This window comes from Aquarana catesbeiana, linkage group LG03 (genome assembly GCF_042186555.1).
Source record: "Aquarana catesbeiana isolate 2022-GZ linkage group LG03, ASM4218655v1, whole genome shotgun sequence".
Taxonomy (NCBI): Eukaryota; Metazoa; Chordata; class Amphibia; order Anura; family Ranidae; genus Aquarana; species Aquarana catesbeiana.
In genome coordinates this window covers 450,289,176-450,314,201 of record NC_133326.1, presented here as the reverse complement: position 1 = coordinate 450,314,201, position 25,026 = coordinate 450,289,176, and the positions used below count along the sequence as shown (strand labels likewise).

The 25,026-nt window shown below is 48.4% G+C and overlaps 2 protein-coding genes across 3 annotated transcripts in view; one reads left to right on the top strand and one right to left on the bottom strand.

Annotated features, from left to right (window-relative positions):
• The window catches only part of NUDCD2 (NudC domain containing 2), a gene marked incomplete in the record, with an annotated part of 42,491 nt that extends 36,921 nt beyond the window's left edge, over positions 1–5,570 (bottom strand). Inside the window, 1 exon segment of the mRNA XM_073620833.1 lies at positions 5,303–5,570. Within this exon segment, the coding sequence (XP_073476934.1) occupies positions 5,303–5,492 (190 nt within the window).
• Positions 5,571–5,716: 146 nt separating this feature from the next.
• HMMR (hyaluronan mediated motility receptor) overlaps positions 5,717–25,026 on the top strand; it is a 256,412-nt gene continuing 237,102 nt past the window's right edge. For both annotated transcript variants that reach the window (XM_073620829.1, XM_073620830.1), the window contains exons 1-2: positions 5,717–5,862; positions 23,330–23,428. In XM_073620829.1, coding sequence (XP_073476930.1) covers positions 5,817–5,862; positions 23,330–23,428 — 145 coding nt within the window. In that variant the 5' untranslated portion in view covers positions 5,717–5,816. The remainder of the gene's footprint in view (positions 5,863–23,329; positions 23,429–25,026) is intronic.

Genomic DNA, 25,026 nt, shown 5'->3' with positions numbered 1-25,026 from the left:
CATATGGAATAATCAAGACTGACTGTAGTCTTAACGGAACTAATGCCTCCCCGAGAACCTTGGTAAAGATTCTCGGGGAGGACGACAGTCCGAAGGGAAGTGCTCTGCATTGGAAATGATAAATTTTGGTGTCTATCTGGATCGCCATCCGGAGAAACTTCTGGCATTCCTTCCTTATCGGGATATGCAGATAGGCGTCCCTTAAATCCAGGGTAGCCATGAACACCTCTTTTTGGAGAAGATTCCTTATAGAGTAAATGGACTCCATCCGAAATTTTTTGTATCGGATGGAGCGGTTCAGAGGTCGGAGGTTCATGATTAGTCTGAACTTCCCAGACGGCTTTTTTACCACAAAAATGTGCGAGTAAAAAACGTCCCCCTGTTCCTGAATAGGGACTGGTGTCACTACCTCTTGATCCATCATTTCCCATATTAACAGAGGTAAGGCCTTGGCCTTCTCTGAGTGTCTTGGAAGCTTTGTCACAAGAAACTTTGAGGGTGGATCGCTGTGAAACTCCAGCGCATACCCTCTTTTTATAATGTTTAAGACAAACTCCTTTGAGGTTATCTTTTCCCACTGTGGGAGAAAATTCACTAACCTTCCTCCCACGGGGACCCTGATGCCACTGGGGTTTAGGGTTTGAATTGGGGCGGTTAAAAAGTATGCCCCCTTTTCCTTTCCCTTTTTGTTCTGTCCAGTGCTTTTTGGGTTTGAACTCCTTCTTTGACTTGGAGGGTTCCTTTGCGGGACGAATAAAATTTTCTTTGAAAATTTTTCTTTTTAATGGGAAAGGTTTTCTTTTTATCCGCCGTTCTTTCTAAGGCGGTATCTAATTCAGGCCCGAAGACTAGGTCTCCTGTAAAGGGGACACTACACAGGCGTGTTTTGGACGCCGTGTCTCCCCCCCAAGTTTTCATCCATAATGACCTCCTGGCTGCCACAGAAAGCGCTGCGGTTTTAGCCGTAAATTTTAACGAAATTTTTACGAAACTTGTTGCCTTGAAAAGCATAGGGAAGGTTTTCAAGAGCTCCCCCCTAGGCGTGCCTGCTTCTAAGTGTTCCTCTAGTTGAGACAACCAGAACTCCAGATTCCTAGCAACACAAGAAGTGGCTAGAGCTGGTTTTAGGGCTGCCATAGAAGCATCCCAGGCCCTCTTTAAGACTATGTCTGTTTTTCTGTCCATTGGGTCCTTTAAATGACCTATATCCTCAAAAGCAAGGTCAGACTGTTTTGAGACTTTGGACAGAGGGGCATCTAGTTTAGGATTCTTATTCCAGACCGCCTCTGGGCTCTTATCAAAGGGGAATCTTCTTTTGAGGGAATTAGGAAAGAAGACTTTTTTGTCCGGCTCAGCTCACTCCTTGTGGACAAGGTCAGAAAGCACATTATGTATAGGGAATACCTTAGCTTTCTTTTTCCCCAGAGCCTCATACATTTTATCATGTCTGGTCAATTGAGCTTCTTCCTCATCAATTTCCAGCATATCATAAATAGCGCTCAACAGCTCGTCTACATCCTCCAGAGACAGCTTGTATTTTGCTGCTTTGTTAGCTACAGCCTGATCCTCATCCTGATCGGAGTATGCGTCAGAGGATTCAGGGCTAACTAACACGGGGCTATGCTCCTTGACTATACGGGGCTCCCCAGAACTGGGTGTTGTAAGGCATGGTGAGGAGGGAATCGCAGCTGCTTTACTGGTGGAAACAGACGTGTTTACATCTGTGATTAACTCCTGGAGAGATTTAAAGGTTGATGCCATTTCATCTTTAAAGGAGCCAAGGAATTTTGCCAAGGGAGAGTCTGCCTCTGTTTTAAGTAAGCTTGCAATACACTGTCTGCATAAGGCTTTGTTAGAGCCTGAGGACAACTTATTTCCACAATTAGGGCATTTTTTGCGGCCGGACTTGTCTTCCCTTGGAGCCTCCTTAACCTAAAATAAAGAATAAACTATCTTAGCATCAGAGAACCTTTTTAACTCATTAAAAACACCTGTGCTGCAGCCACCACTGCATAAACCCGGGACTGTGAGGTAACCACCACCATGGGGTACTACAAATCCCAGCCTTACAACAAAACCCAGAAAAAACCACAGTAAGAGCTTGCCCAGCAGCCTACCTGGGTTTGGCTGGTGCCTGCATCCACCGGAGTGTCCTGGGAAATAGCCTCCATGTTCCCCCTCACGAGCTCCGGATACCGCCGCTAGTCCGGTATAGCTGGACGCTGGTTGGGATTTGTAGGCCCAGCGTGGGCTTTCCCCTCCTCCTTGTGCCTCTAGAGACCCGGAATCGGAAGTCTCGGCACACAGGATGACGCGGTTCCGCAGGAAATGACGCTCGGCGTCTCCGACCCCCACCGCTATTGCAGTAAGGAGCTGTGATGGGAGAATCCATCTTCACTGCTCCGGGGGGAACCTGCACCAACCTGCCACTGGCCACCTCGGCACTGGAAAGAGGGGGGTAGCGGGTCTGCTCCTTTTCAGCCGGACGGTACCCGAGCCCAAAAGATTTAAGGTAGGACTAACCTGGAGCCGCTGGATAGGACCCGGTCCCCCTGTGCGGCTCCGCTCCCCTCAGGCAGCCCCTGAGAGATAGAGTCCTTCTCCTGGTTCCTGGCAACACGTTCCTCCGACGGAGGAAACACAAATGACTGACCAGGGATCTGAGGGACCGCCTTTTGAACTGTTGGCAATGTGTTTCCTGGGTCGATGGGAGGGACTCCATCTCTCAAGGGCTGTCCTGGAAGACAACTGGGGAAAAAAAAAAAAAAAAAAATTCCCCTGCCTAGCACAAATCTCACCCTTCATACTCCCTCTTTGCCCTTGCTACAGCAAAATGACACAAAGCCCTGTACAGTCTAACCATGAAAGGGTTACTGTGTCAAAGTGTTGCTAAACCCAGGACCCTGCATTCACTATAACACCACACACCTCTGTGCAAGGGCACACAGAAAACAACAGTTTCCTGTGTTTCACACTTCCAAACAGCGAGCAGAAGTGGGGCAGAGCGGTGCTGAAAACTGCAACCGAACTACATTTTTCTGCACCGCTCCATATCTCTTGGTGTCACCCTGCATTTTTTATACACCAAAGCAGTGCACAAAAGTGAAGTGGAATGTCACTTTGTCACATTCATATAGAAGTAAAAAAATAAAAAACCAAAACGGCGCCTTGCGTTGGAAAGGCACAAAGCACCATCCCTCAAAGCCCACCCTGCACGATTACTGCTGCAGAGTAAACTGAACAGTAGTGTAAAGTGTTAAAGAGATACAGGATTACTGCTCATGCAGCAATCGCAATGGGCCTCCTATTGCTTTTAATGGCTTGCTCCCGCACTTAATCACGTAAACCACCATTGGGGTTCAGTGCAGGTGCATATGCACCCTTCTGCTTTTTGCCCCTAGACCTAAACAAGAATTTAAAATGGTTTTAAATTCAAAACTTTTTTTTTTTTAACCTTAAAAAGTGGATGTAACCCTCAGTCATGAAATCTGAACAAAGCACATATTTCTGTAGGGTTTATTTGTGTGTGTGTGTGTGTGTGTGTGTGTGTTCCCTGCCCCTCTGTGATAGTGACAGATGCAGAAGGATTTGATCACAATTATGCACACTTGAATGAGTGTGAAGACTGCACATGAACAAGTAAAACTCACATAACAGGATTTGTTTCATCTCTGTATCATCTGAGGATATTCACTTCACTGGGTAAATGAGAAAGTTTACAACCACTTTAAAGTGGTTCTAAAATGTATTTTTCCACTTGCTGTGCCCGCCCACCCCCCAAATACTTTCCAGAGTCCGGCGTTAATCCAGCACAGTGTCTGTCCTCTCACACAAGCTTTGCTGAGAGCAGTGGGAACCATTGACTTCTGCTGCTGAGAGCGTGGCCAGGCTACGCTGTGTGTGTCAATGGACACACACAGCCCGGCTCAGGATCAAGTCTGCCCCAATAGCAAGCACTTGCTGTAGGAGCAGACACAGAAGATTGCCAGCAGGGGACCCTAGAAGAGGAGGATCAGGGCTGCTCTGTGCTATTCTATGGCACAGGGCAGATGAATAGAAGTAATGCAGTGCTGTAATGCAAAAAATAGCCTGGTCATGAAGGGGGAGGGGATAAACCTTCCGAGGCATTAAGGTAAAACATATCCCACTATCTTTTCTACGCACCCCCATCCCTAACACCTCTCTTGATCCAGTGTTGTCCCGTCTTAAACCCACTTCTCTTCCCAGTCTCATAGGTTTCTACTGCTGTCAGTCAAACTTCTGTAAGGAGGGAACAGGGGTGTAGCGTGCCAGTACTGTGTGTGTCTATGGAAGCACATAGCTCAGCTCGGGAGCATGCATGCACAGGGCATCCTAAGGTGGTATCTGGAGGAAGGCGGGGGAATGCCAAAGAGTAGGAGGTCGACCGATAATCACTTTTTGTTTGAAGAATCCGTAACAAACTTACCAATATTACTTCAAGTGGTTGTACTGGGATGATGTTTGCAGCTGCAGGCATCACCCCGGTACCATGCTTTAGAGCGGACGGTCGGCTTTCTTGTAATAACAACCAATGCGGCTAAGCAGCCACTCGGCCATTATCATAAGTAGCGGGAGAAGATCTCCCCTCCCCCCTCTCACCGCTTAGCCAGGGTCTCCCGTCCCACCGGGAGGTCCGAACGACCAGCTGACCAGACTCCTGAACAAAGCCAATTGCTTTGAGTGGGTCTCGGATCTAGTACCCTGATACGACGTCATGACATCACTTCTGGATTACTCTCATTCTAGAGGCGCCAGTTTTTAAAAAAATAGAAAGTATTCAAAAGTGCCAATCTTGACATTTTGATTACTTTTAAGTGCAGTGAAGGGGGACACCAGATCCCTCCATAAAGAGTACCTGTCACATGGGATGTTTACATTCCTTGTAAAAGCAATAACAGTGAGATATATCTATCTATCCATACATATATATATATATATATATATAGTAAAAAGGACAATGTGAAAAAAAACCCGACACTTTAAATCTACAGAATATGGTCTCTCAGCCGACAGCTGAAAAATCGGTATCAGCCCTGAAAAAAACGATATTGGTCGTCCCTTACCAAAGAGGAGATCAGGGAGCGCTCGGTGTAGAACAGGAAAGTAGAACTCCTTTTTTATTTTAACACAAGAAACTTTCCTTTCATATCACTTTAACCCTTGCAGTGCTGTGACAGCCCCACCGCAAGGGAAGATTCATCCCCTCCCTAGAGTTCTCCTTTAAAGTCTTGTCCACATGGGGGACCGACAATTCTCCCCCCTCCCAAACCACCAATCAGCACCTCTAGGATCTGCTTGTCCCGCACGGCCAACGTTAGGTCTCTGATCCCCAGTCTACATCGGACATCCCGGCTCTGTGTGCCAGCCGGCACCTGCACCTCAATGAAGACCTCCTCCATGGTCTGGTACCAGCAGCCCCACGGCGTTTTACACGGCACCAACCCGCTTTTCTCCTCGAAGTGCACCGACATCCTAACTAGAAAAACCTAGCAGCTGAGGCACATGCGCAGTCGCGGCTCTATGGAACTACATTTCCCGGTATGCACCGCCACTGAAACGTCACAGGACGCGTGCGGCGAATCTTTATCCTGTTTCAGTCATCGCACAAGGCTTTCCTTATTGGCTTTTCTGAGCTTGTTGTTTCTCGTGTGATTGGGCTGAAGTTTAAACTTGAGGCGTGGCCATATGCTGGTTGGTGATTGGTGGAGGTCTGTGTTCGCCGTTTTAAAGAAGAGCTTGGAGGTGAGATTGTGACTATAGGTTAGTGTGGTGTGTTTATCGGAGTGGTAGTGATCATGTCCTTCCCGAAGGCTCCTCTCAAAAGATTCAACGAGGATGTTGGTAAGTACAGTACAGGGATACCTTTTAGCTGCTTTGTTCTTAGTTAAACTCCCCATAAGGAATCAAAGAGGGACTTAAAGATTATATGTCTGTGTGCAGAGCCGTCTTTAATATTGATTGACAAACAAGATATTTGGGGGGCACACCTTCTCATTAAAGCTGGTGCAGCCATAAGACCATACAATAGAAAAGAAATATTACAGCGCACACATGCAAAAATTTTTTTTTTAATATTGATTGGCTCCCGGGCAAACATTTTCTTATTTCTTAGCCCCCCCCCCCCCCAATTCTAAGCTATAAATTTAAATAGCAGCTAGGCTCAATCGGTTTTCTACAGCAGATCAGGCAGCAAGTTGACAGAGCTTGCAGCATATTATTGCTATTCACTGACTGGTTGCTAGAGGCTAAAACACATTATTTCTGCTTGCTGATTGGTTGCTATAGATTGCTGCACATCATTACTGCTAACTAGTTGCTAGAGATTATAGCAGATTACTGTTCACTGGTTGCTAAAGGTTACGGCACATCATTACCTCTGCATCAAATTGTGTTTGTGGCTAAACTGCACTAACAGTGAAGAATTTGTTAAAAAAAACAGGATTTCAGGAGTGCACCATATACAGACTGCAGGGTTCTGGAGTGCACTACATAGCGCACTCTCCAACCCTGTACTCTATGTATACAGTGCATGGTTGAGGCGTGAGCTACTTACAAAGTGCTGGTGTTCTGTCGCTGTGCCTGGTATGTACTGCGCATGTGCTGTACGGAACAGCACAACAGCTGATTTGCCTTTCAGCTGGGCTGACGTAACCAGGGCGCATGTGCATATCGTAGGAGGAATCTCTCGATGAGAGATACCCTTTTACAGGCACAATTTAAACCTATACAAACAGCGGGGGAGACTGTAGTTCTCAGATTGTGCATTGCTGCTGCTGGAGGGCGGCTAGTGGCTGTGTTGAAGAGCTGCCTTTGTCTGTGTTGCAACCCGCCCTTTCACGCAGGCAAAACGGCCGTTCAACACAGCAAACCCACCCTGCAACACAGAGAAAACCAGACCATCAGCACACTGTTAAGCCGCCCCGCAACAGCGAGGCACAATGTGAGAACTACGGTCTCCCCCTGCTGTTTGTATAGGTTTCAATTGTGGCCGTGAAATGGTCATCAAGATGCCTCTTACAATGTGCGCTTGCGCCCTGGTCACGTCACTCGAGCTGATTGGCAAATCAGCTGAAGCGCAGCTCCGTCCTGAGCATCAACACAACACTGGGTTGAGCTATGTACAGAGTGCATGGTTGAGGGGTGTGCTATGTATGGAATGTGGTGTTGAGGGGTAAACTTTGTATGGAGTGCAGTGCTGAGGGCTGTGTACATCCAAGTTCTCCATCCCCCTGAGTACAAAGCACTCCCCCCAGATTCCAGTTCAGAGCTGTCCCCCTCACTTCAGTGTAGAGATTTTCTCCCTTTCCAAATCCTCTCCTAGCATCCAGAAAACCTCAGTCAGAGTGCATCTAGCTACAGAAGATCAACTAAACTTACAGGACGTCCATCCTTGCTGGCTGCCTCACGAGGAGCTTCTGCCTGTGTACGTTCCCTTCCCCCCCTCTCCCTTTCCTGTTCCCCTTCCCCCCCCTCTCCCTTTCCTGTTCCCCTTCCCCCCCCCCTCTCCCTTTCCTGTTCCCCTTCCCCCCCCCTCTCCCTTTCCTGTTCCCCTTCCCCCCCCCCCCTCTCCCTTTCCTGTTCCCCTTCCCCCCCCCCCCCTCTCCCTTTCCTGTTCCCCTTCCCCCCCCCCCCCCCCTCCCTTTCCTGTTCCCCTTCCCCCCCCCCCCTCTCCCTTTCCTGTTCCCCTTCCCCCCCCCCTCTCCCTTTCCTGTTCCCCTTCCCCCCCCCCTCTCCCTTTCCTGTTCCCCTTCCCCCCCCCCCTCCCTTTCCTGTTCCCCTTCCCCCCCCCCCTCTCCCTTTCCTGTTCCCCTTTCCCCCCCCCCTCTCCCTTTCCTGTTCCCCTTCCCCCCCCCCTCTCCCTTTCCTGTTCCCCTTCCCCCCCCCCCCTCTCCCTTTCCTCTCCCCCCCCCCCCCTCCCTTTCCTCTTCCCCCCCCCCCCCCTCTCCCTTTCCTGTTCTCCTTCCCCCCCCCTCCCTTTCCTGTTCCCCTCCCCCCCCCCTCTCCCTTTCCTGTTCCCCTTCCCCCCCCCCCTCTCCCTTTCCTGTTCCCCTTCCCCCCCCCCTCTCCCTTTCCTGTTCCCCTTCCCCCCCCCTCTCCCTTTCCTGTTCCCCTTCCCCCCCCTCTCCCTTTCCTGTTCCCCTTCCCCCCCCCCCTCTCCCTTTCCTGTTCCCCTCCCCCCCCCCCCTCTCCCTTTCCTGTTCCCCTTCCCCCCCCCCTCTCCCTTTCCTGTTCCCCTCCCCCCCCCCCTCTCCCTTTCCTGTTCCCCTTCCCCCCCCCCCTCTCCCTTTCCTGTTCCCCTTCCCCCCCCCCCCCCTCTCCCTTTCCTGTTCCTCTTCCCCCCCCCTCTCCCTTTCCTCTTCCCCCCCCCTCTCCCTTTCCTCTTCCCCCCCCCTCTCCCTTTCCTCTTCCCCCCCCCCTCTCCCTTTCCTCTTCCCCCCCCCCTCTCCCTTTCCTCTTCCCCCCCCCCTCTCCCTTTCCTCTTCCCCCCCCTCTCCCTTTCCTCTTCCCCCCCCCCCTCTCCCTTTCCTCTTCCCCCCCCCCCCCTCTCCCTTTCCTGTTCTCCTTCCCCCCCCCCTCCCTTTCCTGTTCCCCTCCCCCCCCTCTCCCTTTCCTGTTCCCCTTCCCCCCCCCCCTCTCCCTTTCCTGTTCCCCCCCCCCCCCTCTCCCTTTCCTGTTCCCCCCCCCCCCTCTCCCTTTCCTGTTCCCCCCCCCCCTCTCCCTTTCCTGTTCCCCCCCCCCCTCTCCCTTTCCTGTTCCCCTTCCCCCCCCCCCCTCTCCCTTTCCTGTTCCCCTTCCCCCCCCCCTCTCCCTTTCCTGTTCCCCTTCCCCCCCCCCCTCTCCCTTTCCTGTTCCCCTTCCCCCCCCCCTCTCCCTTTCCTGTTCCCCTTCCCCCCCCCTCTCCCTTTCCTGTTCCCCTTCCCCCCCCCCTCTCCCTTTCCTGTTCCCCTTCCCCCCCCCCCTCTCCCTTTCCTGTTCCCCCCCCCTCTCCCTTTCCTGTTCCCCCCCCCTCCCCCTTTCCTGTTCCCCCCCCTCCCCCTTTCCTGTTCCCCCCTCCCCCTTTCCTGTTCCCCCCCCCCCCTCCCCCTTTCCTGTTCCCCTCCCCCTCTCCCTTTCCTGTTCCCCTCCCCCTCTCCCTTTCCTGTTCCCCTCCCCCTCTCCCTTTCCTGTTCCCCTCCCCCTCTCCCTTTCCTGTTCCCCTCCCCCTCTCCCTTTCCTGTTCTCCTCCCCCTCTCCCTTTCCTGTTCTCCTCCCCCTCTCCCTTTCCTGTTCTCCTCCCCCCTCTCCCTTTCCTGTTCTCCTCCCCCCTCTCCCTTTCCTGTTCTCCTCCCCCCTCTCCCTTTCCTGTTCTCCTCCCCCCTCTCCCTTTCCTGTTCTCCTCCCCCCTCTCCCTTTCCTGTTCTCCTCCCCCCTCTCCCTTTCCTGTTCTCCTCCCCCCTCTCCCTTTCCTGTTCTCCTCCCCCCTCTCCCTTTCCTGTTCTCCTCCCCCCTCTCCCTTTCCTGTTCTCCTCCCCCCTCTCCCTTTCCTGTTCTCCTCCCCCCTCTCCCTTTCCTGTTCTCCTCCCCCCTCTCCCTTTCCTGTTCTCCTCCCCCCTCTCCCTTTCCTGTTCTCCTCCCCCCTCTCCCTTTCCTGTTCTCCTCCCCCCTCTCCCTTTCCTGTTCTCCTCCCCCCTCTCCCTTTCCTGTTCTCCTCCCCCCTCTCCCTTTCCTGTTCTCCTCCCCCCTCTCCCTTTCCTGTTCTCCTCCCCCCTCTCCCTTTCCTGTTCTCCTCCCCCCTCTCCCTTTCCTGTTCTCCTCCCCCCTCTCCCTTTCCTGTTCTCCTCCCCCCTCTCCCTTTCCTGTTCTCCTCCCCCCTCTCCCTTTCCTGTTCTCCTCCCCCCTCTCCCTTTCCTGTTCTCCTCCCCCCTCTCCCTTTCCTGTTCTCCTCCCCCCTCTCCCTTTCCTGTTCTCCTCCCCCCTCTCCCTTTCCTGTTCTCCTCCCCCCTCTCCCTTTCCTGTTCTCCTCCCCCCTCTCCCTTTCCTGTTCTCCTCCCCCCTCTCCCTTTCCTGTTCTCCTCCCCCCTCTCCCTTTCCTGTTCTCCTCCCCCCTCTCCCTTTCCTGTTCTCCTCCCCCCTCTCCCTTTCCTGTTCTCCTCCCCCCTCTCCCTTTCCTGTTCTCCTCCCCCCTCTCCCTTTCCTGTTCTCCTCCCCCCTCTCCCTTTCCTGTTCTCCTCCCCCCTCTCCCTTTCCTGTTCTCCTCCCCCCTCTCCCTTTCCTGTTCTCCTCCCCCCTCTCCCTTTCCTGTTCTCCTCCCCCCTCTCCCTTTCCTGTTCTCCTCCCCCCTCTCCCTTTCCTGTTCTCCTCCCCCCTCTCCCTTTCCTGTTCTCCTCCCCCCTCTCCCTTTCCTGTTCTCCTCCCCCCTCTCCCTTTCCTGTTCTCCTCCCCCCTCTCCCTTTCCTGTTCTCCTCCCCCCTCTCCCTTTCCTGTTCTCCTCCCCCCTCTCCCTTTCCTGTTCTCCTCCCCCCTCTCCCTTTCCTGTTCTCCTCCCCCCTCTCCCTTTCCTGTTCTCCTCCCCCCTCTCCCTTTCCTGTTCTCCTCCCCCCTCTCCCTTTCCTGTTCTCCTCCCCCCTCTCCCTTTCCTGTTCTCCTCCCCCCTCTCCCTTTCCTGTTCTCCTCCCCCCTCTCCCTTTCCTGTTCTCCTCCCCCCTCTCCCTTTCCTGTTCTCCTCCCTCCTCTCCCTCCTCTCCCTCCTCTCTCTCCTCTCCCTCCTCTCCCTCCTCTCCCTCCTCTCCCTCCTCTCCCTCCTCTCCCTCCTCTCCCTCCTCTCCCTCCTCTCCCTCCTCTCCCTCCTCTCCCTCCTCTCCCTCCTCTCCCTCCTCTCCCTCCTCTCCCTCCTCTCCCTCCTCTCTCCTCTCCCTCCTCTCTCCTCTCCCTCCTCTCTCTCTTTCCTGTTCTCCTCCCCCTCTCTCCTCCCCCTCTCCCTCCTCTCTCTCTTTCCTGTTCTCCTCCCCCTCTCCCTCCTCTCTCTCTTTCCTGTCCCCCCTCCCTTTCCCCCCTCCCGGTTCCTGGCAACACGTTCCGACGGAGGAAACACAAATGACTGACCGGGGATCTGAGGGACCGCCTTTTGAACTGTTGGCAATGTGTTTCCTGGGTCGATGGGAGGGACTCCATCTCTCAAGGGCTGTCCTGGAAGACAACTGGGAAAAAAAAAAAAAAAAATCCCCTGCCTAGCACAAATCCCACCCTTCATACTCCCTCTTTGCCCTTGCTACAGCAAAATGACACAAAGCCCTGTACAGTCTAACCATGAAAGGGTTACTGTGTCAAAGTGTTGCTAAACCCAGGACCCTGCATTCACTATATCTGGTCTCCCACAGTACACAGAACATGGAAATGCAATTATTTTAGTAAATATAAACTGCTAAATACCTTTTTCTCATCAGCAGTTAGAGCAATCTTGTGACTTCTATCAGTGTCTGGCTGAGCACTGGTTAAAGCTTGTATGAGGAGTTTTCATTTTCCTCTGACTGTCCTATGAGGCTGCAGGACCCCTGTACAGTGAAGAGAAAAAAAAAAAAAAGGGTTACAGATTGGAGTTCAAAAATCCCCCCCCCCCCCCCGAGGTTTTTCCTTACCCACCTGCTGAGAGACCAAGGGAGACAGCAAGCCATGTTAAATTTGATCTCTGTGTGGGAAACGGAGGGAGTTATTCTCCTGTCCCAGAAGATCAGAAGTTCCGGGGATTTTATTCTCACGAAGGTTCCTCTGGTTTGCAATGCTCGTGGGAAATGAGCCGTCTCATTGGCAGTTCAATGCCCTTCCTTTTGGTCTCTCGGCTGCACTGAGGATTTTCACAAAAATCATGGCTGAAGTCATGGCCTTTTTTCGAATTCAAGGTGTATCAATCGTCCCATATCTAGACGATTTTTTTTTTTTTTTTTTTTTTCTCAGGGCAAGGAGTCCCTTATTCAAGACCTACAGTTGGTTTTGCGGACCTTTCAAAAATTAGGGTGGAAGGTCAACCAACAGAAGTCTTGCCTAGTGCCCTCAAAGGGTTATCTAATAGTCTCTGTTGCCCTAAAGATTTTTTTTCTACCCCAAGAGAAAATTGTGAAAATTCTTCTCTGTGCAGACCTTCAAACTGCTCCCTCAGACCTCTCTTCAGCGAATCATGCAGTTGCTGGGCCTAATGACTGCAGCCATTCCAGGGGTGCCTTGGCTCAGTTGCATTCCAGACCCCTTCAGGCTTTTCTTTTGCTCCATTGGGATCGCAGGAAAAATTCTCTGGATCAGCTGGTAAAACTACCAGAAGGGAATTTTCTAGATCTTGCCTGGTGGGAGCAGCGAGAACATCTGCAGAGGGGGAAGGATTGGGCACAACATTGCCCGATCAAGATTACCACAGACGCCAGTCTGTGGGGTTGGGGTGCTAACTCACAGGGTTGGCAGGCTCAAGGAGCCTGGTTGCCAGAGGAAGCAGGTCGCTCCTCGAATTTCAGAGAACTTCTGGCTGTGAGGAAAGCACTTATGTCTCTGGGAGAGAGGGTCTATTCAAAGGACCTTTTTAATATTTTCAGGCAATGCCACAACAGTGGCGTACTTGAACAAGCAAGGGGCACTCGCTCGGAATCACTTCTGTCATTAACGCAGCAGATTCTGTCCTGGGCAGAGATCTATGTCTCTTCAGTAAGGGCAGTTCACATCAAGGGGTCAGAAAATGTGCTGGCGGACTTTCTGAACAGAGTGAGCATCAGTTCCAGCAGTTGGGAACTACATCAAGGCACGTTCCAGGAGTTGGTGCTAAGATGGGGTCTCCCCACAGTGGATCTTTTTGCCTCCAGTCTCAATAAGAAACTACCGGCGTTCTTCTCTCTGGAGGGAGAAACAGAGTCCTTGGGGAGGGATGCACTGTCCTTCCCTGGGACTTCAGCCTGGCCTATGCCTTCCCTCCTTTTCGCCTTTTGCCCCTAGTGGGTTCGGAAAATTATTCAGGACAGAGCAGAAGTCGTTCTGGTTGCCCCCTGGTGGCCCAGGAGGAGTTGGTTCTCCTCTCCTGAAGGCCCTATCTGTGTATCCTCCCTGGCCCTTCCAGTTTCGAAAGGATCTACTCCATCAGGGACCGGTATTGCATCCAAACCCTCAGACCTTCCATTTGATGGCCTGCAGGCTGAGCGGCGCATCCTACAGTTAAATGGATGTTCAGAGAGGGTTATTCATACTGTCCTGGACAGCTGTAATTTGGTCACAAGAAGAATCTATGGGAAAGTTTGGAAAACTTTTATTTCCTGGCAAAGGAAATCTGGTTTAGATTCTTTTTCCACTCCCTGCATTTTAGATTTTCTGCAGGAGGGAGTGAAAAAGGGGCTCTCTGTCAACACCCTTAGTGTTCAGGTTGCTGCCCTATCTTTGTTTTCAGAGAGAAGACTAGCGGTAGATCCCTTAGTCAGGAGGTTCCTTTTAGCCAGATCTAGGCATACTCCCAGGATCCTCAAACATGTTCCTCCCTGGGATCTGTCGTTGGTTTTAAATGCAGTAACAAGGGTTCCTTTGAGCCTTTGCATGAGGCTTCCCTGGAAATGATTTCTTTGGAATTGTCCTTCCTTTTGGCTATTATGTCAGGGTGAAGGATTCCGGATCTGGAGTCTCTTTCCTGTAAAGATCCCTTCATGAGGATTTTAGAGGACAGGGTGGTGATTAAACCCGATCCACTCTATTTACCCAAAGTTTCTTCCAACTTTCATAGGTCCCAGGAGGTAGTTCTCCCTAGTTTCTGCACCTCTCCCAAAAATGCGGAAGAGGAAAGTGTTTGGTCTTTTAGATGTTAAGAGGTGTCTTCTACTTTATCTAGAAAAGACCAGTGGGTTTAGGAGTTCCTCCAACTGTTAGTTTTGTTCAGTGCCCAAAGAAGGGGTCCAATGCATCTAAAAGTCCTATTGCTAGGTGGATTAGGGAGCTATCTGTGAGGCATATAAAGCGTCAGGTTGCACCCCTCCTTCTAGAATTAGGGCCCATTCAATGAGATCCATGGCCACATCTTGGGCAGAAAGAGCGGGAGCTTCATGGGAAGATATCTCTAAAGCTGCCGTCTGGTCCTCTTCTCATGCATTTGTCAAGCATTATAGAGTTCAGATGCTTTCCAGCCAGAACCTTTCCTTTGGTAGGAAAGTGCTTAATATCTTGCTTATCCTCTCAAGTAGCTGTTCTGGAAGGTGAGGGGGTGAAAACCGGTAACGGTATTTCCAGGAACCTTCCAGGACAGCGTCTATATTCCCACCCTATTCTATTTTTTTCACTGGTCAACCATGTTTTCCTGATGGTGGTGTGTTTTTATGTTTTCTATTTTTTTTTCCTCTGCCGAGTGCACCTTCGGTGGAGGTTACTTGATCTTCTAAACAACTAAGGGTCAGAGGAAAGGGAGGGGCCTTTTAAATTCTATCTGATTTGTGTTACCTGTAGAGGGCGGAGCTGTCCTGGAAGGTTCCTGAAAATACCGTTACCGGTAAGTCTAACGGGGGTTTTCGTCCCCTGCAGTCATACGTACTAAGGGTATGGACCACAGTCAGAAGGATCTAGACACCTTAGTACAGGTTCCCCATCAGTTAAAGAGATCTCTTTGGTGGTGGAGGAAGGAAGCGAACTTGTCGCAGGGACGTCTGTGGATTATCCAGTTTCACGGATAGTAATCACGGACACAAGCGGCAAAGGCTGGGGGGCACATCTGGGATCCCTTCTAGCGCAGGGCATATGGAGGGGAGACGAACTAAAGAGATCGTCCAATTGGAAGGAGCTGAGGGCGGTCGGCCTGGCCCTCAGGTTTTTCAAAAAAGAGCTTCAGGACCACCATATACAGGTACGGTCAGACAACTCTTCTACCGTAGCCTATATAAACAAACGAGGCACCAGAAGCGGAAGTCTGCTGGCCCTAGCAACAGACATCCTAAATTGGGCCGAGACCAACACTCTCTCACTCTCAGCGGTTTTTCTGAGAGGGGAAAGGAATGTTATAGCGGACTTTCTCAGCCGTAGGAGGCTGAGAGAGGGAGATTGGGCCCTCAACCAGGAGGTTTTCAATCTCATATCTGAAAAATGGGGACCCCAGAAGTGGATCTTTTCGCTTCAAGAGGCAATGCGAAAACCCCCTGTTTTTTTTTTTCTCCTAAACGCAGGAGAAGGAGCACTGGGGGTGGACGCATTAACACAGAATTGGCATTTCAAGATATGATATGCCTTCCCCACTCCGGTGTTATTTCCGGCGGTTCTGAGGAAGTTCCAACTAGAGAACACCTCCCTCATTCTAGTAGCTCCACATTGGCCAAAAAGGCATGGTTTTCAATTCTCAGTCAGCTAGCAGTGGAACCGCCCCTATTCCTTCCACCTCAGGAGGATCTTCTCTCACAAGGTCCAATCCTCTGTCCACAGGTACACCAGTGGAAATTAGCGGCCTGGCTACTGAGGAGAGTATATTAAAATCTAAGGGATTTTCTCAGAAATGAATCTCCACCCTCCTCAACAGTAGAAAAAAGACGCGTCAGATTTATAAAAAAGTCTGGCTCCTTTTCAACAAGTGGTGCACTGAAAACTCCTTCTCGGTGCAGAGCCCCATAGCTGTTTTGGAGTTCCTACAGTGTGGAGCAGACAAAGGGTTATCCGTAGGTACCCTTAAAAGCCAGGTGTCAGCACTCAGTGCTTATTTGGAGAAATCTTTGGCCACCATCCATGGGTGGTCAGGTTCTTTAGGGCACTGTCCAGACAGAGACCTATCCGAGGTCCCCCCTTTCCCGGTGGGATCTATCTTTAGTGTTGCAGAGCCTAACAGAATTCCCTTTGAGCCCTTGGACAAATGTTTGTTAAAAGAATTAACCTTAAAAACAGCATTTTTAGTAGCAGTGACAACTGCCAGGAGAGTCAGTGAAATTGAGGCGTGACAATTAGACCTTTTTGCGTTATTTTGCCAGATAGGATAGTCCTTAAGACTGATCCAGCATTTTTGCCTAAGTGGCGTCAGGCTTTCACAGAAGCCAGGAAATAGTCCTACCTTTGTTTTGTCCCAATCCTGCTGGAGAAGGGGAACTGAAATTTAATTTCTTGGATGTAAGGAGGTGTATCCTACAATACTTAGAGATGACTAAAACAATAAGAAAGTCTGATTCTCTATTTTGTTTTCCGGGTCCAGAAAAGGACTCGGAGCGTCTCAACGCACGATTGCCAGCTGGCTTAGATTAGCTATCGGGCAGGCATATTCTTTAACAGGGAAAGAGATCCCTTTGGGCATAAAGGCACACTCTACCAGAGCCGTGGCAACTTCTAGGCAGAGAAGGCTGGAGCAACACCAGAGCAAATATGCAAGGCAGCGACATGGTCCAGCTACTCCACTTTCGTTAAGCATTAGAGTGGACCTGGTGGCGGCAGGTGAGCAGGCTTTTGGGCGAAAAGTTCTGCAAGCTGTAGTCCCACCCTAATTGGTAAGTGCTCGATTATCCTCTCAATAGTGGCTGTCCTGAATGATGTAAAAGGAAAATTAAAGTTACGTACTGGTAACGTCTTTTCCTGTAGTCTTTCAGGACAGCTCTAGTTACCCACCCTAAATTTGGGGGGTCTTATTAAAGACCAGAACGCAGTGTGATAATGATATTGAATGGTATGTTGTTAATGTGTTCTTGTGTCTCCCCAGCTGACCGGAGGTGATCTTGTAAGAACTGAGGTCTGGCAGGGGAAGTGAGCGTTTTATGGCTGGCGCAGTGTTTCCTACAGGAAGAGGAGGAGACTAATTCTCAATAGTGGCTGTCCTGAAAGACTAAAGGAAAAGACGTTACCGGTACGTAACTTTAGTTTTTTTCCTCCGGCTAGCAGGCAGACCTCCGGTAAGTTTGGGAGGTTTTGCTTCCTCCAGACACCCCCACCTGAGCTGAACTCTTCACCCTCTTCAAGAGGCTGAGTATAAGGGAGAACTAAAAACGATCGGCAATGCCGTTTTATTTCACCGCCCCTACACGGCGGTGACTTCCAGGTCTCCTCCACGCCATCCCTCCCTCACTCAGCCGATACTGTCGGATCAGAGGCCTGTGTTTTGCGTGGGAAACGTGTGGTGTTTTCCTTAAAAAAAAAAAAAAAAAAAAAGGGGGGGGGAGCGCGATGTGCCGAGGCTTAGCGCTGCATTGGCGTCCTCAAATGCAGGAGTGTGCTTGTTTTTTTTTTTTTTTTTTTTAACTCTTTATGCTGGCTGCAAATTGTCGGGAGAGACATAAGAGCAAAGAAAAGCATGAGAGGTTTGGTGATACAGGCATTTCCTATTTGACACATTACCTATTTGCATCAGGCTGAGCATTAATAGCTGTGGCTGGACTATTGCTCAAGCAGTGGATGCGATTTCATCTGGTAGTACTCTCTGCTTTGTGCATCGGGCTATGGTCAGAAGGGGGGGTTGAAACACCCCCAAAAAAGAGCTGAAAGGTCTCCCTCAAGCTCTGGAAAGCCTACTTCTCTTTACAATGGCATCCTCCCCTGAGAGGGGGTGGCTGGTCAGAGTGAGCATCAGGGCCATGAAATACCTGCAACTGTTTTTAACACTGCAGCCCATGTTTATTTTATGATGATAAAAAAAAAAAAAAAAAAGTTTAGCGACTTTAATCGCATCCCAGTGTGGGTCAAAATGTGACAGGTTCCTTCCATTATCCAGGACCCTCAAACTGAGGAACTATAGGGCAGAGAAGACCAATTCCGTCAGGACGTGGTGAGGCTGATGACTCCTCTTCTGAGGTGCTGAGATTGTCGAGAGTGTCGGAGAATCAGCTGTTCCAATCTTAAGATTGATTGTGCAATTTCTTGCTGAATGATCCCTCCACATTTATGTACCCTTGGGTTTGGGTTCACTAAAACCTCCTCCAAGCTGTGCAGGCCTTTTCCTGTCCATTGCTGGAAAAGCTTTTATGTATCTGAGGATCACCCAGCATTTTTTTCCCTCCTAAAAAGTTTTCACACTTTATCCTATGGTGGAGGAAATTCACTAAGTAGGGTATACCAGCAAAGTAATGCTGCTATATCCTCTGTGAATAAGTTTGACTTGTCCGGCAGACATAGCTCAAATGCTCAGGGATCCAATGGATAAAAAGGTGGAATTCTTATTGAAGAAAGGAAAAACTTTTTTTTTTTTTTTTTTTTTTCCTCTGGCAGATTGAGTGTCTCAGCTGTGCTGACAGTAATTGCTTAATTAAGAGACCAGTTTAAACAGGTGTTCAAGGTTATCCTGGCCCAGGGGGCAGCTTTGTTTGCAATAGCTGCTATGAGAGATTCTATCCTTCAGGCCTTTCGCCCCTTTGCTAAGTACCTTTTAAGAAGCTCCTGGCTAGTCTTCCTTTTTGCAGTGAAACAGCTATTTGGGGATGTTTTTTAATAATACATCCAAAGAAATTCTAGTGGAAAGCATTTAGAAAAAGGAGTAAATGTATTTTCGTTTTAGCCTCCAGGCAGTCACGTCGGCTTCCACCGTCGGGTTCAATCAAATAGGGGGATTTCTTCTGCAGTTCAAGGATCTGGCAGGAAGAGCGTTAGGGCTGGGAAAAAAATCGATTTGAATCGAGTTGAGAGGTCAAATTGATTCAAATTTTCAGCAAATCGATTTTTTTTTTTTTTTTTTTTTTTTTTTCTTATTTCACCAGGACCGGCGCTGCGGGCAGGAGTTTTTAGGCGTTGCCTTCAGCCTAGTCCGTGAGACCGGACGCCGCAGACTAGGCCGATGCCGCGGCCTTGCCTAGAAACTCCTGCCCGCAGCTCCTCAGGACCGGCGCAGTGTCAATTAAAAAAAAAAAAAATATTCGAATGGAGTTTTTTTTTTTTTTTTTTTGGCGAAAATCGCCCAGCTCTAGAGGAGTGTCGAGACGAATGGGGGACTTCCTCCAATAGCTCCAGGGTACAAACTGGAGTTCCCATCTCCTCGTTTTCTCAGATCAAACATTTCTATGGATCCAGAGAAAAGAAAAGTGATCATGGGGGTCCCCATTAGAACAGAGGAGGTTGGGGTTTGATTCAATATGCCTATTTCCTCGCTCTCTAGTAATATCTACTATTCAAGGTGGAAAATCTTCATTTGTAGTGTGTAGCTCTGCTTTCCGGTCCAGTTACTGCACCTTGAGTGTTTACTAAGGTTCTGGCCCCTCTTCTAGCCAGATTAAGGGCCAAGGTACGATTATGGTTTACCTAGTCGATCTGTTCTTGATAGACCAGTCGGTAGCCCTCTTAGACCATAAGTATGGTCACCACATACAACAACCTGGAATATCTAGGTCGGATTCTCAACCTAGGAGAAATCTTCTTTAAAACCACGAAGAAGGCTAAAATACTTGGGTCCGATCATAGGTACACCCAGAAAAGGGTATTCTTACTCCAGGCAAAGATCAGCGCCATAAAGGAACTGATTTAACCTCCCTGGCGGTTTTCCCAAGTGTGGCTCGGGGTTAAAATTCAGTCCCATTAGCGGTAACCCCGAGCCACACTCGGGATCGCATTGCAGGATCCTGGGGCGGCGTTACTTACCTTGTCCCCGGGATCCTGCGATGTCCCCCGCAGTGTCCGAGGGCTCCGTCCTCCTCCGAAGCCTCTCTGTGCCAGGCTCCGTTCCCTGCGAGCGGCGCGACGCACGGGGGCGGAGCCTGGCGGCAAAGTAAAAATCATAACACATACAGTACTGTAATCTTACAGATTACAGTACTGTATGAAATGATTTCACATCCCTTTTATCCCCAGTGCTTTGTCCTATGCCCTGCATGCAGTTTTACATGATATACACTGTTCTTTCTGCCTGGAAACTGGAGATTGTCCATAGCAACCAAAAAGTGTCCCTTTATGTCAAAAGTGGCTTTAGACCAGCTAGAAAACAGCGATAGTAAATTAGAACACTTGCAGAATTGAGCGATAGTGAATTGTGGGGAAATTTATTTTATTACTTTTTAAATTTTTTTTATTTATTATATTGTAATTTATGTTTTGTGTTTCAAACTTTATCATACCGGGATATCTACTAGACTCTGGTTTGGACAGATTTAAGTGTGTTATTGTTAAGATTTACAGACCTACAATATAAAACGCCAAATTTCCATGCAAAATAATTGTACCGCTTTCAGCACCTAAAATCCGAAATAATCATACCGCCAGGAGGTTAAGTGATCGAAGCAAGATGACTTTCTTCTATTCAACTTTGCATGAGGTTGTTGAGAAATATGGTGGCTTCATTCGAGGCCATTACTTATGCTCGGTTTCATTCAAGACTGCTGCAAAACGGTATCCTATCGGTTTGGAACAAAGGGTTCAAGCTCTACATTCCCAATGTGTCTGACTCTAAAGCCTACGGCCACATCACCCTGATAGCGCGCATTCTCGTCTGATCTTGGAGGCTAAGCAGGTTTAGTACCCGGATGAGACCACCTGTAAATACCAGGTGCTGTAGGCTGGGTGCGCCAGAGCCTCAGTTTATGGTTAATATCCAAAAATCTACTAAGGGGAAAATACTTCCGTTACCTGGGAAGTGGTAACAACATATGCCAACCTTTTTTGTTTAGGTTGGGGAACAGTCCTGGAAGAGGCAACTGTCCAAGAGAAGTGGCCCAGCATTTTAGAAATTCAGGCAGAGCTCTTGGTCCTGAGGGCCTGAACGTTCAGTTTACAGCATTGTCCTGCCAGGATTCAATCAGACAATGCCACAGCAATGGCCTATATTAATCACCAAGGGGACACATGAAGTTGTGTGGCCCAGAGAAAGGTGAATCATATCCTATCTTGGGCAGAAAACAATGTACTTTGCCTAGCGGCAGTCTTCATTCTAGGAATAGAAAATTGACAGGCGGACTACTTGAGTCGCCAGCAGTTGTTCCCGGGAGAATGGTTCCTTCACCCCGATATCTTCCTGTCAAAAATGGGGGATCCCAGACATAGATCTGTTTGTCCAGGTTCAACAAAGAAATCGACAACTTTGTTTTAAGGACAAAGGATCCGCTAGCATGCGGAACAGAAAATGCCTTGCTATTCCCGTGGAATCGGTTCTCTCTGATTTATGCATTCCCTCCTGTTCTGCCTGTGTCCACGACTTCTTCGCAGGATCAAGCAGGAAGGGAAGTTGTTGATTCTTGTGGCCCCCAGCAGGGCCCAGGAAATCTTCGTATGCAGAGATTGTAAAGATGGCAGTAGGGGACCCATGGACCCTACCATTACGGCCAGACCTTCTCTCGCAAGGTCCGGTGTTCCATCCTACTTTACAAACGCTAAATTTAACGGTCTGGCTATGGAGACCCACTCTCTGAAGAAGCGTGGGCTGTTAGGTTCAGTGGTTTCTACCTTGATTAATGTAAGGGAGCCAGCCTCAATAATTCTATATTGTGGAGTCTGGGAAACATATGTCTCCTGATGTGAAACCAGGAGTTGCACCCCACGAAATGGGTCAAAGGTAGAATCCTTGACTTTCTGCAGGTGAGGTGAGAAATAAGGCTGACCTTCAGTGCTTTCTAAGGACAGGTCTCAGCCTTATCGGTATTATTTCAACGACCACTTGCTTTGCATTCTTTGGTTCGTAACTTTATTCAGGGGGTAACACTGCTTAATCTCCGGTTAGGTAACCCTTGGGACTTGAATTTAGTTTTGTCGGCATTACAAAACAGCCTTTTTTGGGGCCGATACGACACATTCCCTTGGTTTTTTTTTTTTTTTTACTTTTTTTTTTCTGGTAACCATATCTGCTGCCAGAAGGGTATCGGAATTGGCTGCTTTCTTGTAAAGAGCCATATTTTTATTGTTCAAGGATAAGGTAGTATTGTGTCCTCATCCTAACTTTTTACCGAAGGTAATATCAGGTTTTTATCTAAACCAGGATATTGTTCTACCTTCATTTTTCCAGAACCCTATTCTATGGAATAAAAATCGCTACATTCTCGATGTGGTGAGAGCAGTCAGTCTACTTAAGGCGATTGCTCAGTATTTGGAAAACTGATATTTTGTTCATGTTGCCTGAAGGTCCTAAAAAGAGGACAGGCAGCATCGAAATGTACTATTTCTGAATGGATTCAACATGTAATCGTTCAACCTTATGGTTTACTGGTAGTTCTACCCTCTCAAATCAGGGCTGTTAGTGCTTCGTCGGCAGTGCATCACCAAGCCTCCATGGCTCCATTCTGCAAGGCTGCAACTTTTGTCTTCAATCCATACCTTTACCAGATTCTATCTGGTGGATGTAAAAAGACATGAGGATGTCGCCTTTGGGCGCAGTGTACTGCAGGCAGCAGTATAAATCCTCTGATCTCGTGGTGCCCTACTTTGGTTGTCTCCCTCCCCTCAGTTGGCATTGCTCTGGGGCATCCCATATAGTAATTACTATGGCTCTGTGTCCCGTGATGTACGATTAAAGAAAATAGGATGGTTATAACAGCTTACCTGTAAAATGCTTTTCTTTTTAAGTACATCACGGGACACAGGTCCCGCCCCTCTTTCTAGTATACACGTGTATTGCTTTGCTACAAAACAGATACTCCCAGTAGTGGGAGGGGTTATATAGGGAGGCAACTTCCTGTTTAGGGTGTGCCAGTGTGCAGCACCTGAAGTGGACTATAACCCACATAGTAATTACTATGGCTCTGTGTCCTGTGATGTACTTCAAAAGAAAGGGATTTTACAGGTAAGCTGTTATAAAAAAAATCCTATTTTTTTTTTTTTCTTCCCTCTTTAGCTGACCTAAAGACCATTGAGGAATTTGTCCCCAGGACAGGCATCACCAGATTTCCCTTTTTGTTCTGGAGACAAACCTAAAATTTTGGATTCCCCCTGACTCTTTCTGGGTGACTATGGTTACCAGTACCAACAAAGGGGTGAATATCACCAATGGGGATTCAGAAAAAATAAACCTTTAACAGAGGTCCTAACTCTTCTCCACACTATCCAAAACTGAAAAAACTGTTTTGCCCAAAAATGTACGTATAAAAAAAGTAGTAAACAGGCTGTTTGCTGCAGAAGAGACATGCAAAGTCTCTGTGTGCTTTAATGACTGAACTGTGCATGCGTGACGCTATCCTGCAATGACATGACAAGATGACTGAAGATTGGCACCCAGGGAGAAAATGCTGGCGAGGGACCTTGTGAGCGTCAGACTGTTGATGCAGAGGTAAGAACTGCAGGCTTTAGTGGAAACAAAGTCCTCCTTTGCATGAGGAGGAGGGAGCAGATATTTGGATGGGCTTATGTTACCTTTTTGTGTGTGTGAAAAGTAACTGTCACCAGAAGCAGAGGCCAAATGCCTACAGTTCAGGATCCACCATAATCAAATCTATTTTTTTTTTTTTTTTTATATATACAGGTTGTGCTCCTGCTCCAGGATCTTATGATGTAAAGAATTTGGATGGTCTTAAAGGACCTGTGTCGTTTGAGAAGTCTCAGAGGTTTAGAACAAAGAAAGGTGTGTATTATGTTGTGTTCTTAAAGATGCACCAATGCTGTGATAAAATAAATGTTATCCTGTATTCTATGCTTATGGCGTCAGTTTCTTGAGACCTGTAATATTGAGACCTGAAATAAATTTACCTAAAAACTTTCTAAAGCTGATCTCTGGGAAGCTATAAAAAGTAACCAATTGGTGATCATTAAAGACCAACTCTGAGCAAGGAAAGTACATCCTCCCTACCACTTCACTATAGTTGGTCGCTAAAAAAAAACAAAAAAAACAAAAAAATGTAAATGCCCTGTTTACGTACCACAAGTCGCACACAGATTCAGGTCCCAAGTCTCCTTTCGTCTTTTTGTTTACATCTGGTGGGTCTATCTTCTAAGAGTCCACATCACTGTCTGCGTGATATGGCCCCTCCTATTGGTGGAGGTGCACATTCTTGTGGTAGGGTTACAATTTAAGTTTTGCCCATGAGTTGGGTTTTAAATGTGACATACCTGAATTTGCCTGCATGAAGCAATATATATATTTGATAGTGGTGTCTGTTGAACAATGGGAGCTTCCTAAGAGGAGTAGAGTGGGACTTCAATATGCTACTACTTGAGTGCCCAATCAAAGGAGCAATTCCTGGAGCAAGTTGTATTGGTCAACTGCATTGTCTGTAGGTGGATCTTAAAGTAAAGGACTGACTTCATGTGACAGAGGTGGCTGTATTAGAAGACATGCTGTATGGAAACTGGAGGCAGATTGGTTTATATGCAGGGCTGCACCAGATTTAGCACTTTCAAGTTTTAGTAAATCAACCCCACTGGTCAAATTTTTGACTTTTTTTTTTTTTTTTTTTTTTTTTTTTAATTGGGCCTTCACTAAGTGGGTGGCCCTGCCAGCTGCCTTATGCCCCACATCCTTTGGATGATTTTCTACCTGGCCCCTTCAATTTTTCAATTAGATGCAGGCTTTGTTCGGGTATTCTGACATGCTGTGGCTGTTACAATACATATAGTTACATACGGTAGTAGGTGAGGTTGAAGAGACACGTCCAACCTGTGTGTGCTTTTATGTCAGTGTTGCATTGTATATCCCTGTATGTTGTGGTCGTTCAGGTGCCTATCTAATAGTTTTTTGAAATTATCAATGCTCCCTGCTGAAACCACTGCCTGTGGAAGAGAATTCCACATCTTTACCGCTCCTTCAGTAAATAACCCTCTGCGCAGTTTAAGGTTAAACCGCTTTTCTATTAATTTTAGTGAATGACCGTGTGTCTTTTTTTTTTTTTTTAAATTCCCTTTCATGGAAAAGTTTTATCCCTATTGTGGGGTCACCAGTATGGTATATTTACATTGAAATCATATCCCCTCAAGTGTCTCTTCTCCAGAGAGAATAAGTTCAGTGCTCGTAACCTTTCCTCATAACAAAGGTCCTCCAGTCCCTTTATTAGCTTTGTTGCCCTTCTCTGGACTTTCTCCAGTTCCAGTACATCCTTCCTGAGAACTGGTGCCCAGAACTGAACGGCATACTCCAGGTGCGGCCGGACCAGAGTCTTGTAGAGTGGGAGAATTATCATTTTATCTCTGAAGTTAATCCCTGTTTTAATGCATGCCAATATTCTG